The sequence below is a fragment of the Motacilla alba genome, chromosome 7 (assembly GCF_015832195.1).
Source record: "Motacilla alba alba isolate MOTALB_02 chromosome 7, Motacilla_alba_V1.0_pri, whole genome shotgun sequence".
NCBI classification, from domain to species: domain Eukaryota; kingdom Metazoa; phylum Chordata; class Aves; order Passeriformes; family Motacillidae; genus Motacilla; species Motacilla alba.
Window position 1 is genome coordinate 37,365,313 of NC_052022.1, and position 14,538 is coordinate 37,379,850.

General features: G+C 48.4%; 4 protein-coding genes across 9 annotated transcripts in view; all 4 read right to left on the reverse strand.

Annotated features, from left to right (window-relative positions):
• The window catches only part of LOC119703208 (UDP-glucuronosyltransferase 1A1-like), a 57,005-nt gene that overhangs the window by 24,376 nt on the left and 18,091 nt on the right, over positions 1 to 14,538 (reverse strand). Inside the window, exon 1 of one of the 6 annotated variants that reach the window (XM_038142691.1) lies at positions 11,076 to 11,987. The exons of 4 other annotated variants lie outside the window; for them this stretch is intronic. In XM_038142691.1, the coding sequence (XP_037998619.1) occupies positions 11,076 to 11,927 (852 nt within the window). In that variant the 5' untranslated portion in view covers positions 11,928 to 11,987. Of the gene's footprint in view, positions 1 to 5,061; positions 5,995 to 11,075; positions 11,988 to 14,538 lie in introns of those variants that run through there. One more of the 6 variants, XM_038142689.1, reaches the window with a different exon arrangement.
• LOC119703214 (UDP-glucuronosyltransferase 1A1-like) lies at positions 23 to 12,021 on the reverse strand. Its single transcript, XM_038142705.1, has 2 exons — positions 11,930 to 12,021; positions 23 to 1,836 (listed from the first exon to the last, which is right to left on the reverse strand). The coding sequence occupies exon 2, from the start codon at positions 1,832 to 1,834 to the stop codon at positions 809 to 811; it is 1,026 nt and encodes a 341-aa protein (XP_037998633.1). The 5' UTR covers positions 1,835 to 1,836; positions 11,930 to 12,021; the 3' UTR covers positions 23 to 808.
• LOC119703217 (UDP-glucuronosyltransferase 1A1-like) lies at positions 1,858 to 3,595 on the reverse strand. Its single transcript, XM_038142708.1, has one exon. It carries the CDS (start codon positions 3,560 to 3,562, stop codon positions 2,690 to 2,692), a length of 873 nt encoding a protein of 290 aa, XP_037998636.1. The 5' UTR covers positions 3,563 to 3,595; the 3' UTR covers positions 1,858 to 2,689.
• On the reverse strand, positions 6,378 to 8,644 carry LOC119703216 (UDP-glucuronosyltransferase 1A1-like). Its single transcript, XM_038142707.1, has one exon. The coding sequence runs from the start codon at positions 8,172 to 8,174 to the stop codon at positions 7,302 to 7,304; it is 873 nt and encodes a 290-aa protein (XP_037998635.1). The 5' UTR covers positions 8,175 to 8,644; the 3' UTR covers positions 6,378 to 7,301.

Consider the following 14,538-nt stretch of genomic DNA (forward strand, 5'->3'; position numbering starts at 1 on the left):
ATAAGCCTCATGTTTTATAACAAAACCTTTGGCACTTTTGTCACATTTGGATGCCACCTGACAAACCACTGCAGCCCCCTGAGCCCTCTGGAATTTGCTGTTGCGCCTCACTCAGCCGTCATCACCAAGGCAAAGTTTTGCTAGATCTGCCAGCAAACAGAGGGGCTGCTTCTCAGCCTGAGACCCCCCCGGCCTGCCACCTTGCTCCAGATTCCAACTTTGGAAACACCTGGGTGAAGAAGCACAAAAATTCACCAGCAAAGAAAGAAGTAGACAGGCAACAAGGACACAAGCCTGAGGTGCATTTCTCAGAAAACACCAGACCCAACTACAACAATTTGCTAATTAGGGATTACACCTGACTGCAAGCCCTTAGCAGCCACACACAGATGGGTTCAGCACTCACTACGAGAGTACCAAGTTACACAAAGGTACCAATTATTAGAACTTGTAGGGACCCTTAAAACTGGACAAGAGAGAGAAAATGACGTCCTGACCTCACTGGCCATGCTTGGACAGGAGGTTCTCAGAGACCTCAAATGTCCTTCCAGGTGACAATGTCTGATGTGCCTGTGACAATTCAGAGCATTGAAAATCCTTCATAAAGGAACAAAAGGAGATGGAATTGTAGAGGAAATCAGCCAGATTGGACCAGAGGATAAATTAACACGTCCTCAATTTAAAGGGTGTATTGCATCACATCAACAGCCTTGATGGAAGAGGCTCTGAGGAGCCCATTCCAATCCAAAGCTGCCTTGGAGCACGGGGCACAGAGCCAATGGGGATTCTACCCGAGCTAATTCCATATTCAACACTTTCTCCACCTTTCTACTCTGATAGCCCTTCCCAGATACCAGAACCAGCACCTCCCTGCAAAGCAGGACTGGTTTGAAATCCTCCTTTCTAATGAAAGCTGAGTTTCAGCTTCCCCGAGATTTCCAAAGCCTGCAGGAACAGCAAGAGAAAACAGAGCGGGACCCACCTGACTTAGCTTCTTGTAAGCACAATTTACTCCACTTATCAAAACCATGTTGGGCATCAAGGGTTTGGGGAAGTGCAAGACAAAGTCCAGCTTCATGAGCCAAATGGAAGCCTGGCGCAGGAGATCCGGCACGGTCACCTCCCGCTTCAGCAACTCCGAAGCCAGTTCTGCATAAGGTTGGAAGACGACATCGCAGATGAAAAAGTTTGGGATGTCATAGAGCATGTTCTTCACCCGCTGGAGAAAGGTCATGTGGTCTGTAAGGTCTGTAAATACTCTGGGAACATAGGAAGGGGGATTGGGGCACTGGGTGGCTTGATACTCCAAACCACATGGAACTTGCTTCAGGAAATACACAGAAGGTAGGGAAAGATACTCGGCCAGTATTGCCCCACAGGGGAGGATAGGGTCTGTGAGGATGGCATCGAACTTGCTCTCCTCAAGGTACCTGATGAGCTCCTTGTTGTGAATTAAGTGTGAGCAGGTGGCCAGGAACAGAGCAGAGGTCTTCTTTGCCTGTTGGTACTGTCTAATAACTCTGTCCAGAAAGGATCCTTCTTTAAATAAATCCATTATTGACCCTTTGAAAACTGAATCCAGCTCTTCCTGAGTGAAGGGAACCGGGTACATTTTCATCGCAAAGGTCTTGGATGGTTTGATGTGTAGGGAGACTTCAGGTGCCACCACGACCACCTCGTGTCCCTTCTGCTGGAGCATGTCCAGCAATTCCCGCATGCTGAGCCAGTGGCTCCCGTCCACCGGCACCACCAGGAGCTTCCCAGCAGCAGCCAGACCCAGCAGGGACAGGAGCAGAAGCACAACTGGTGGAGAAGCACTGAGCCCCGGGGCCATTCCTGCAGGGATCAGATGAGTGCTTCCAGGGAAGGAAACCCACGGCAGCACAGGAGCTGCGGCGCTCGCCCCGCGCTTCTAAGCAATCTGTGCCACAGCCCCACTTTGTATCCTTGCTTTATCTGCTGTGTGGTAAATGTGTAATCACAGATGTGATAAAAGGCTGCATAACCAGCAGCAGAGTTCAGGCAGCTGATAAATGTGGGGATGCACCAGATAAGCCTCATGTTTTATAACAAAACCTTTAGCACTTTTGTCACATTTGGATGCCACCTGACAAGTCACTGTAGCCCCCTGAGCCCTCTGGAATTTGCTGTTGTGCCTCACTCAGCCGTCATCACCAAGGCAAAGTTTTGCTAGATCTGCCAGCAAACAGAGGGGCTGCTTCTCAGCCTGAGACCCCCCGGCCTGCCACCTTCCTCCTGTGCCCAGCTTTGGAAATACCCGGGTGAAGAAGCACAAAAATTCACCGGCAAAGAAAGAGGTTGTGAGAAAACTAGGAGAGAAGCCTGAGGTGCATTTCTCAGTAAACACCAGACCCAACTAGAACAATTTGCTAATTAGGGATTACACCTGACTGCAAGCCCTTGGCAGCCCCACACAGACTCGTTGGTCACTCACTACGAGAGTACCAAGTTAGACAAAGTTATACAAAATGGCTCTGAATACGTGAAATGAAAAGAGTAAATGCAGAGCACGCTTTGGAGGTGGGAAGGAAGAGGACTACTGCCTACAAATGGAAAGGGAGAGAAAAATTCAGGAGCATTCATACAACCACACGTTATGGGACCTCAATTCCCATCTGCAACACAGGATTAAAGGCTCCTGAACACAGAAATCCATCACAGCACAAATTCAAAACAGAGTGTGACCCACCTGGGGCAGCTCCTTGTGAGCACAGTTTACTCCTCCAATTGGAATGATGTTGGGCATCAAGGGTCTTGGATAGTCTAGCACAAATTCCAACCTCAGGAGCCAAACAGAGCCCTTCCGTAAGAGATCCTGCAAAGTCACCTCCCGCTTCAGGAACTCTGAAGCCAGCTTTGTGAATGGGTCATAGGCAAAATTACAGAGGAAAAGGTTTTGGGTGTCAAATAGCAGATTCTTCACCCGCTGGAAAAAGGTCATGCGGTCTGTAAGTTGTGAAAATGCCCTGGGGACATAGGAAGGAGGATTGGGACACTGAGTGGCTTCAAAATCTAACCCACATGGGATTCCGCGTAAGAAGAACACAGAAGGAAGTGAAAGATGCTCAGCCAGGATCACCCCACAAGGTATTACAGGGTCTGTAAGGATGGCATCAAACTTGCTCTCCTCAAGATAGCTCATGAGCTCTTTGTTTTCCAGGAGATGTTCACAACTGCTGAGTGCCAAATCACCAAGCCTTTTCATATGTTGGAACAATTTAGGAAATCTTTCGAGAAAGGATCCTTCTTCTAATGAAGCATGCAGAAACACCTTGAAATTTTCCTCCATCTCTTCCTGGGTGATGGGGCCTGAGTGCCTTTTCATCACAAAGTTCTTTGATGGTTTGATGTGCATGGAGACTTCAGGTGCCACCACGACCACCTCGTGTCCCTTCTGCTGGAGCTTGTCCAGCACCTCCCGCATGCTCAGCCAGTGGCTCCCATCCACCGGCACCACCAGGAGCTTTCCAGCAGCAGCCAGACCCAGCAGGGACAGGAGCAGAAGCACAACTGGTGGAGAAGCACTGAGCCCCGGGGCCATTCCTGCAGGGATCAGCTGAGGGCTTCCAGGGAAGGAAATCCCCAAGAGCACCAGAGCTCCGGCACCCGCTCTGCACTTTCAAGCAATCTGTGCCACAGCCCAACTGTGGATCTTTATTTAATGTGCTGGGTGGTGAATGTGTAATCCCTGATCTGATAAAAGGCTGCAGAACAAGCATGGAACTCCTGCAAAATCCACAGAATGACCAGATAACTCCCATCTATCTCTATCGGAGGAACAATAAAGAGTGCCCCAGGAAGGAGGCAGGTGTGGCTCTGGGAATGCACTTTGCTTCCTTCCCTATGGCTGGACCTTCTGCATGTTCAGGAGATGTGTCACGTGTAGGGCATGTGTCACATGCACATCACCATTCAGACCAGCAGAGGCTTCTCCTTTCCCACAATCAAGGCCTGTCTCCTCTCTCTCTTTCTTGGAAATCTCATCTCTAGGAGACCCAGACCCCATGGCAGCTGTGGAGTAGCTCTTTCTGGTGGTTTCCAGACTGAGAAGACAGGAGAAGATGGAAGGACCATGCCAGGTTTTTGCAGGAAATGTGACCCACATCAAGCAGCCCTTCCTGTGCCCCAGACTTGCCTCAAGGAATGCAGGAGTTGGCTTTGTGAGCTAGGAGGTTTGAGCAGAGATTTATGTGCACTTTTGAGGGGGTGTTTCCACAGAACAATTCAGGACTTAGTTCTGGCATTGTTTTTGTCACTGACAAAGCACCCATGGTGCCCAGCAGCAGTGGAGTTGTGTGAATGCTCACGTGGCCAATCCCAGTGTGCACGGGGATGTCTGTCAGATGTCACAGCCACCCCCACACTTGGGGATGAGTGGCATAGCCACATATTGGGCTTCATTACCCCAGCCCACATCACAGCAATCCTAAGGAACAGGACTGAAGAGAAAGCCAGGGCACCAAAAGCACTCACCCAAGTTGCCAGGTTCTGCCCTGGATCAGCAGAGGAGACTCTCCAGGAGGAGCACTGCACAGGGCTCTTGCCAGCATCCCAGGGAACCCAAAGTTTGGCATCATCCCCAAGGCTGCACCCAAACTGTCAGTGCCAGTCAAGTCCTGCACTGGATGTGTTAAATCAAAACTACTACAGGCATCAGGGCTGGGTTGTCAATCAGAAAAGAGTTGGTAAGCTATTCTGGGAGTGCCCATGGGAGCTATTCCTTAAAGGAACCCAGCATTTTTTCCTAAGATCCACAAACTTTGAAAATCCCTTGGCTAGCAGAATCAAGGTCCCACCAAAATCCTCACTAGAAGACCCTGGTGTTTACCTACAACTGAGCACCAATTAAAAGCCAGAAGAAACAGCTGCCTACAGAGGGTGTGGAAAGTCAGCAAAAAAGTGAGAGATAAACAGTTCCTTTCATGATGATTCACCTCATTCACCAGAAATGGGAACTTGATTTCTATCACAACACAGAATTCCAACTTCCTGAAAAGACAGAAATCAATCATGGCATGGATTAAAAACAGTGTGACCCACCTGAGGCAGCTCCTTGTGAGCACAGTTTACTCCTCCAATTGGAATGATGTTGGGCATCAAAGGCCTTGGGTACTCTAGCACAAAATCCAACCTCAAGAGCCAAACAGAACCCTTGCGTAAGAGATCCTGCAAAGTCACCTCCCTCTGCAGGAACTCTGAAGCCAGTCTTGAGTAGGGTTCAAAGGCAAAATCACAGAGGAAAACATTTGGGATGTCAAATAGCAGATTCTTCACTCGCTGGAGAAAGGTCATGCGGTCTGTAAGGTCTGTAAATACCCTGGGGACATAGGAAGGAGGACTGGGACACAGCCTGGCATCTAAGTCTAACCCACACGGGACTCCTCGTAAGAAGAACACAGACGGAAGTGAAAGATGCTCAGCCAGGATCACCCCACAAGTTGCTACAGGGTCTGTCAGGATGGCATCAAACTTGCTCTCCTCAAGGTACCTGATGAGCTCTTTGTTTTGCAGCAGGTGCTCACAGCTGGTGACCCAACAGTCAGTGAGGGTTTTCATACCCTTGTACCCTTTATATAATCTCTTCAAAACCCAACCTTCTTCAAATGAACCATGAAAAAAGGCCTGGAATGCTTTATCCAACTCTTCCTGTGTGAAGGGGACTGAGTACATTTTCATCACAAAGTTCTTTGATGGTTTGATGTGCAAAGTCACTTCAGGTGCCGCCACAACCACCTCATGTCCCTTCTGCTGGAGCTTGTCCAGCACCTCCCGCATGCTCAGCCAGTGGCTCCCATCTGCTGGCACCACCAGGAGCTTCCCAGCAGCAGCCAGACCCAGCAGGGACAGGAGCAGAAGCACAACTGGTGGAGAAGCACTGAGCCCCGGGGCCATTCCTGCAGGGATCAGCTGAGGGCTTCCAGGGAAGGAAATCCCCAAGAGCACCAGAGCTCCAGCACCCGCTCTGCACTTTCAAGAGATCTGTGCCACAGCCCAACTGTGGATCTTTATTTAATGTGCTGGGTGGTGAATGTGTAATCCACGATACGATAAAAGGCTGCAGAACAAGCATGGAACTGCTGCCACATGCACAGAATGACCAGATAACTCCCATCTGTCTCTATCAGAGGAACAATAAAGAGTGCCCCAGGAAGGAGGCAGGTGTGCCTCTGGGACTGCACTTTGCTTCCTTCCCTCTGGATGGACCTTCTGCATGTTCAGGAGATGTGTCACGTGTAGGGCATGTGTCACATGCACAGCACCATTCAGACCAGCAGAGGCTTCTCCTTTCCCACAATCAAGACCTGTCCCTTCTCACTTGCCAAACTCATCTGTAGCTTATCCAGACCCCACGGCAGCTGTGGAGCAGCTCTTTAAGATGTTTCCCAGACTGAGTAGGCAGGAGAGGTGGAAGCATGATGCCAGGTTTCTGAGCAGAGATTTACAAACTCTCTTTGAGGGCGACTTTCCACAGAACACTTCAGAGCCTAATTCTGGCCTTGCTTTGATCCCTGACAAAGCACCCATGGTGTCTGGCAGTGGTGGAGTTGTGTGATTGCTCAGGTGGCCAATCGCACTGTGCATGGGGATGTCCGTAAATTGTCCCAGCTATCTCTGTACTTCAAGCTGGGTGGAATTGCCACATGTTGGCCTTTGTGATCCTGCCCTGCACCACACAATTCCTACGGAATATGAATGAAGAGGAAGCCAGGGCACCAAAAGTACTCACCCAACTCGCCAGGTTCTCCCCCAGAGAAGAACAGCAAGCTGTCCAGGAGGAACACTCACAGGGCTCTTGCCAGCATCCCAGGGACCCCCAGCACATGGCACATTGGAGCAGTTGGTATCATGCAGAACACTACACCCAAACCCTCACTCACAGTCAAGCTGTACTGGATGTGTCAAATCAGACATGCTCCAGCAATCAGGGATTGGGAGCCAGGAAAGAGCTTTAACAGTGTCTGGGACATCCCATTGGAGCTGGTCATAGAAGAAACCCAAGACTTCGTCTTACTGTCCACAAATTATGTCCACAGTCCCTTTGCTGATGGAATCAACAGCCCATCACAGACCTTCACCATAAGACCCTGGTGATTCCCTTCAACTGAGAACAGATTCAAAGCCAGAAGGATCAGCTGCCTACACAGGATGTGGAAAGTCAGAAGTGAGAGAAAAACAGTTCCTTTCATGAGGACTCACCTCACTCACCAGAAATGGGAAACTCGATTAGAACAACACAAAATTCAAGCTTCCTGAACACAGAAATCCATCACAGCACAAATTCAAAACAGAGTGTGACCCACCTGGGGCAGCTCCTTGTGAGCACAGTTTACTCCTCCAATTGGAATGATGTTGGGCATCAAAGGCCTTGGGTAGTCGAGCACAAAATCTAACCTCAGGAGCCAAATAGAGCCCTTCCGTAAGAGATCCAGAACAGTCACCTCCCTCTGCAGGAACTCTGAAGCCAGTCTTGAGTAGGGTTCAAAGGCAAAATCACAGAGGAAAACATTTGGGATTTCAAAGAGCAGATTCTTCACTCGCTGGAGAAAGGTCATGCGGTCTGTAAGGTCTGTAAATACCCTGGGGACATAGGAAGGAGGATTGGGACACTGAGTGGCTTCAAAATCTAACCCACATGGGATTCCACGTAAGAAATACATGGAAGGAAGTGAAAGATGCTCAGCCAGGATAGCCCCACAGGGCACAAAAGGGTCTGTCAGGATGGCATCAAACTTGCTCTCCTCAAGATAGCTCATGAGCTCTTTGTTTTGCAGGAGATGTCTACAGCTGGAGACCCAAAAAGCAGTGATTGTTTTCATACCTTCACGCATATGAAAAAATCTTCCAAAAGAAGTTCCTACTTCAAATGAACCAAGAAAAAATGCCTTGAAATCTTTCTCCATCTCTTCCTTTGTGTAGGGGACCGAGTACCTTTTCATCACAAAGTTCTTGGATGGTTTGATGTGCATGGAGACTTCAGGTGCCACCACAACCACCTCATGTCCCCTCTGCCTCAGGATGTCCACCACTTCCCGCATGCTGAGCCAGTGGCTCCCGTCCACTGGCACCACCAGGAGCTTCCCAGCAGCAGCCAGACCCAGCAGGGACAGGAGCAGAAGCACAACTGGTGGAGAAGCACTGAGCCCCGGGGCCATTCCTGCAGGGATCAGCTGAGGGCTTCCAGGGAAGGAAATCCCCAAGAGCACCAGAGCTCCAGCACCCGCTCTGCACTTTCAAGCAATCTGTGCCACAGCCCCACTGTGGATCTTTATTTAATGTGCTGGGTGGTGAATGTGTAATCCACGATACGATAAAAGGGTGCAGAACAAGCATGGAACTGCTGCCACATGCACAGAATGACCAGATAACTCCCATCTGTCTCTATCAGAGGAACAATAAAGAGTGCCCCAGGAAGGAGGCAGGTGTGCCTCTGGGACTGCACTTTGGTTCCTTCCCTCTGGCTGGACCTTCTGCATGTTCAGGAGATGTGTCACGTGTAGGGCATGTGTCACATGCACATCACCATTCAGACCAGCAGACGCTTCTCCTTTCCCACAATCAAGACCTGTCCCTTCTCACTTGCCAGACTCATCTCTAGGAGACCCAGACCCCACAGCAGCTGTGGAGCAGCTCTTTAAGATGTTTTCCAGCCTGAGAAGACAGGAGAGGTGGAAGGATGACGCCAGGTTTCTGAGAAGGACTTTATGAACACTTGTGTTAGTTTAACACAATCTGGATTTCAGTGGGGGCAGAGGAAGGCACAGAGGCTGCTTCTGAGAGAGAAGCTCATCAAAACCTCTACTCAGTCCAGCAGAGCCAATTCCTGAAGGCTCTGACAATTGACAGATTGGCTGGCCTAATTCGAGAAGTTAGTAGTGCCTCTGGGAGGACATAATTCAGAACTAGAAAATGTGTGCAAGTCCTCTTTCCTCCTCTCCTACACAGGGTGGTGAGGGGGCCTCTGTGCTCCTTCCCAGCCTGGCCAGGGCTGTGTCACGGGGTGGGGCTATCCCAGCGCTGTGAGTGGACTCGCGGCTGATGCCATGCACTCAGGTCAGGCGCTGGGAGCGCTCATGCGGCCAGGGCTATGCCAGCACGATCCACAGTGAACTGCGCTTCCTTGGCCGCTTTCAGCTTGCCGTGCTGTGGGCAGAAGAGACAGGAGTGGCGGCCCAGGCGGCGTTTCCTTTTTGGCACCCTGCATGAGGAGAGGCACTGAGCGAAGCCAGCGGCCGGTGCGGCTCGCGTGGTGCCAGCGGCAACCATGTGACCAGCAGCAAGGGGCATGGCGAGCAATTCCCCGATGTGGGGCCCGGATGAGATCAACCTTTTGGTGCTGCAGGACTCTATAAAAACTTTTCAATTAATAGAACGTGAGAAGAAATGAAAACGTGGACAGCAATTCTCTAGCGAGTCAGAGAAAAGGGAAAAGTGAAGAAGTGAGGAGAACAACATGGCGACACTAAGGTCGGTGAAAAGGGAGGAAGAGGAGGGGGAGGAAGAGGTGCTCCAGGCCTTGGAGCTGAGATGCCTCTGCACACTGTGGTGACGTCTAAAAAACAACAGTTTCCCCATAATTTATGAAGTGCATGGGGGAATTCAGAGTTCACCTACAGCCCTTGAGAAAGAGTCCTCACACTGGAGCGTGTGGATGCTGAAAAGCTGTGATCTAGTGAGAAATTTGAACACAGAGAGAAGACCCTTGCTTCCAGAGATAGAAAAAGAAGACCCTTGCTTCCAAACTAGAGCAGCTCATCCTTAAAAGACTACACGCCATGAAGTAAAATGACGCATGCAAACAGTTGTAGGAAGACTTGTTTTCCCATGGAAGGGACTCATGTCGTAGCAGGTTGGGTGTGGCTGCTACTTGTGAAAATTAGAACCACGTTGGAAAAGTTCACAGAGACCTGTTCCATGAAAAAGACCCCATGGCACAGCAGAAGATACTCTTCTCCCTAAGCAAACTGAAAAAAGATTTTTAGAAGTGACAAACTGACTAAAACCTCCATGTTTTGTCTCCCGGCTTTGTTGGTGAGAAGGAAAGAAGGGAGAGGGGTGCAGGGGAAGGTATGCTAAAGGTTTATTTTAGTTCTCATTATCCTCTTTTAATTCTGTCAATCAGTTTTTCTTTATACCTTTTAAGTTTTCAGCCTGTTCTGTCCTTAAAATGTTTCTTCCCAATCCTTACCTCAACTCATGAGCCCCTTCTGTCTTTTCTTTCCCCCTCCTCTGCGCCAATATAGCAGAAGAGAATGAATAAATGGTTTTTTTTGTGGGTGCCTAGCTTCTAACCAGTGTCAAATTCTGACAACACTCTTTGAGGGAGACTTTTCACAGAACAATTCAGGGCCTAGTTCTGGCATTGTTTTTGTCACTGACAAAGCACCCATGGTGTCCAGCAGCAGTGGAGTTGTGTGAATGCTCACGTGGCCAATCCCAGCGTGCACGGGGATGTCTGTCAGATGTCACAGCCACCCCCACACTTGGGGATGAGTGGCATAGCCACATATTGGGCTTCATTACCCCAGCCCACATCACAGCAATCCTAAGGAACAGGACTGAAGAGAAAGCCAGTGCACCAAAAGCACTCACCCAAGTCACCAGGTTCTGCCCTGGATCAGCAGAGGAGACTCTCCAGGAGGAGCACTGCACAGGGCTCTTGTCAGCATCCCAGGGAACCCAAGCACATGGCATCATCCCCAAGGCTGCACCCAAACCCAAATCATCAGTGCCAGTCAAGCTGCACTGGATGTGTCAAATGAGACCTGCTCCAGGCATCAGAGCTGGGCACTCTGCTGGTGGAATCAGTGTCCCATCACAGACCTTCACCAGATACCCCTGGTGATCCCTTTAACAGAGCACTCTTTAAAAGCCAGAAGGAACAGCTGTCTACACACAAAGTGGAAGTCAGGAAGAAGGAGAGATAAATGGTTCCTTTCATGAGGATTCACCCCACTCACCAGAAACAGAAACTCAGTGCCTATTCCATAAAAAAATTCCGCCCCTCCCGAACACAGAAATCAATCATGGCATGGATTAAAAACAGTGTGACCTACCTGAGGCAGCTCCTTGTGAGCACAGTTTACTCCTCCAATTGGAATGATGTTGGGCATCAAAGGCCTTGGATACTCTAAAACAAAATCTGTCCTCAGGAGCCAAACTGAAGCCTGGCGTAAGAGATCCTGCACAGTCACGTCTTGCTGCAGGAACTCTGAAGCCAGTCTTGAGTAGGGTTCAAAGGCAAAATCACAGAGAAAAATGTCTGGGATGTCATGAAGTAGATTCTTCACCCGCTGGAGAAAGGCCATGCGGTCTGTAAATTGTGTAAATCCCCTGGGGACATAGGAAGGGGGCCTGGGACACTGAGTAGCATCAAAATCTAACCCACACGGGATTCCTCGTAAGAAATAGACAGAAGGAAGTGAAAGGTGCTTTGCCAAGATTGCCCCACACAGTAGGACAGGGTCTGTAAGGATGGCATCAAACTTGCTCTCCTCAAGGTACCTGATGAGATCCTTGTTTTGCAGGAGATGTCCACAGCTGGAGACCCCAAAGTTAGTGATTCTTTTGATACCTTGGTACGCTTTAACAAATCTTTCCAGAAAAGATCCTTGTTCAAATGAAAAATGAAAAAATGCCTGGAATTGTTTCTTCAAATCTTCCTGTGTATAGGGGACCGAGTACCTTTTCATCACAAAGTTCTTGGATGGTTTGATGTGCAAAGTCACTTCAGGTGCCACCACAACCACCTCGTGTCCCCTCTGCCTCAGGATGTCCACCACTTCCCGCATGCTGAGCCAGTGGCTCCCATCTGCTGGCACCACCAGGAGCTTCCCAGCAGCAGCCAGACCCAGCAGGGACAGGAGAAGAAGCACAACTGGTGGAGAAGCACTGAGCCCTGGGGCCATTCCTGCAGGGATCGGCTGAGGACCTCCACAGAAAGAGTTCCCCAGATTAGTGATTTTAAGTGATCTGGTCTCTGGTTTTTATGGATGATCTTTAGACTTATTTGCATTTGGTAAATTTTTAAACATGGACATGGCAGAGGTGGCAGAAATGTTAAGGTTCATCTAATCTGGCCAACACAAATCGGGGCCAGAGCAACCCTGGGAAACACGCCCCTCTCTCTATTGGAGGAATGGTGGATTTGGAGGAATGCTGCCTGGTTATGTAGGGAGGAAGTCAGGAAGTCCAAGGTGCAGGTGGACCTGAACTTGGCTGGTGGTGAAAATAACAACAAGAAGGGCCACAGCAGGAGGGTCAAAGGAAGTCTTTACCTCCCAGTAAGCAAGACTAGGAAACTAGAAACAATAGACAAAGTAAAGGCTGAGGGACTCAAGAACTTTCCTTGCCTCAGCCTTCACTGGCAACCTCTTTTCCCACACCTCTTGAGTGGATGGATGGCAAGATGTGGCTGGGGGAGCAAAATTCCACCCAGTGTAAGAGAAGACCATGTGACTGCTTGAGGAACCCAAACATAGGGGCATCTGATGACCCAAACACATGGGGCCTCATGAGATGCATCCCAGAGTCCTGAGGGAATTGGTTGATGGATTTGCCAAGGCACTCTCCACGATATTTGAAAAGTCCTGGCAGTCAGGTGAAGTCACAGTGACTGGGAAAAGGGAAACATTGCACCCACCTTTAAAAAGGACGGAAAGGAATCCCCAGGGAACTATCAACCTGTCAACCTAACCTCTGTGTCTGGTAAGATCATGGAACAGACCCTCCTAGGACATATTCTATGATTTAAGTAAATGAGGGATCCTTCACCAAGTGGTCTGCTCAAAAGAGCAAATTAACAGATCATTAATTTTCCAAACATGAATTTTCAGTGTAAGATAATTCCTCCCCTCCTGCCATTCCATATAGTTTTCTGTTTGCAAAAGATTAGAAAAAATTTTAAAGCTTCACACAAGTCTGGATTCTTCACCAGTTTTATACTGTGACACCACAAAGAAGATGGAAAATTGACTATCAAAGTTCATTTCCCTGCAAGGCTTCTTTTTGGAAAGATGAACTAGGGAGGAAGGACACAGACATGGTTTTTGCCAGCTGTACTTAAAACTGAATCAGGAACTCCGAAATACCATTCTAGATCAGTCTGGAAGAGTTTGCCCCTGGGCCATGAAAGCATACAATATTAATGCACAGACAGTATTTGCAGACAAGCCCTAATCATGAAAATTATTGCACAGAAGTAATTTTGACAATAAAATCATTTAGTGTAGTGGTTGATAGCATACACCAGAATATTTTTAAGGACATTTATCAAACTACTGCAGCTCTAGGCACATCCTTTGTAGGGAAACTTTTGGGAAGGCAGCATAAAGCTCTTGCAGATGCAGATGCTGCCAGAGCAACCAGAACATTATCTACCACTTGGTGCATTATGATGCTTCATTTTTAAATGATGAAAGGGTGGATCTATTAGCCAAAAAGATTCTCCGTTTTTAAAAATCAATTGCAACAGTAAAACCAATTAATGGTCATAGTTATAGATATACAAAACATTTGTAAACAGCATTAAACATCCAAATATTTTACCACGGCAATCACTGAACCTGAGAGAATGGCGTTTTCTTTCCGCAGTTTATACCTTCAATAAGAATATGTTGGGAATCACTGGTGTTATAGATAAGTATTGTAATAATCGGCTCTCACAACTGAGAGACAGATATCATGCGGATGTTAAAATGCATAGTAATGTTACAGTAATATGTCCTCCCACAGTCCCCTTTCTCCTCGCCATTGTAACAGCCGTAGTAGTGAGGGCAAATAGAGAGGCTGGCTTGTTACCAGGAGGTGTGGCATATCAACACCTGACCTCCAATCAAGATGTAAGAAAGCAATTCCACCAATAGACAGCAGAGAAAGAGTTGACTGACAAAACTTTGGGACGGGGCTAAAGGTATAAAAGGCAGAACATCCATTTTTGTAGATGAGCATGTGGCTGATAAACCATGGGGGCTCCCAGTGCTGTATTTTTTTCCTTATTTAGGTCTTTTGTTGTATTTTTTGTTAAGGTTTAATAAATCTTTAATTGTTTTTTTAAAGATGAGCAGTCATATCTCATACTGGCATGGGATACTCAACCCAAAATCTGTTATTTCAAGCCAAATGGATCCATGGCTGAAGAGCTCCTCCACTGCTTCTTGTCTGTGAAGAACATCTGAGGCACAAAGTTTAAATGGGAGATAGGCAAAATGGCAAAGAGAGGAATCTATGAACTTGAGAGCTGACTTTTCCACATGCTGTGTAGCAGGCGCAGGCCCTGCAAACCTGCCTTGGCATTCTGAGGCCTAAGACAGGCAAAATGCCAAGTCATGATGACTGGAGGTTAGGAGCCCCTCTCTCCTGCTCTCGGACCCTTGCTTATCTCTCTGTAAGGCTATAGGTCACTTTCCTTTAATCCTTACCATTGGACAATTCTCAATCCCCTCTTGCCCTATATAAACCCCTGTTTCTGCCCGGCTCATCAGAGAGGAGCTGTCACTGAACCCCTTTGCAGAAAGAAGT

Excerpts from the sequence above, each read along its gene's own strand:
- LOC119703214 (XM_038142705.1), bottom strand. The coding sequence starts at position 1,834 with ATGGCCCCGGGGCTCAGTGCTTCTCCACCAGTTGTGCTTCTGCTCCTG.
- LOC119703216 (XM_038142707.1), bottom strand. The coding sequence starts at position 8,174 with ATGGCCCCGGGGCTCAGTGCTTCTCCACCAGTTGTGCTTCTGCTCCTG.
- LOC119703217 (XM_038142708.1), bottom strand. The coding sequence starts at position 3,562 with ATGGCCCCGGGGCTCAGTGCTTCTCCACCAGTTGTGCTTCTGCTCCTG.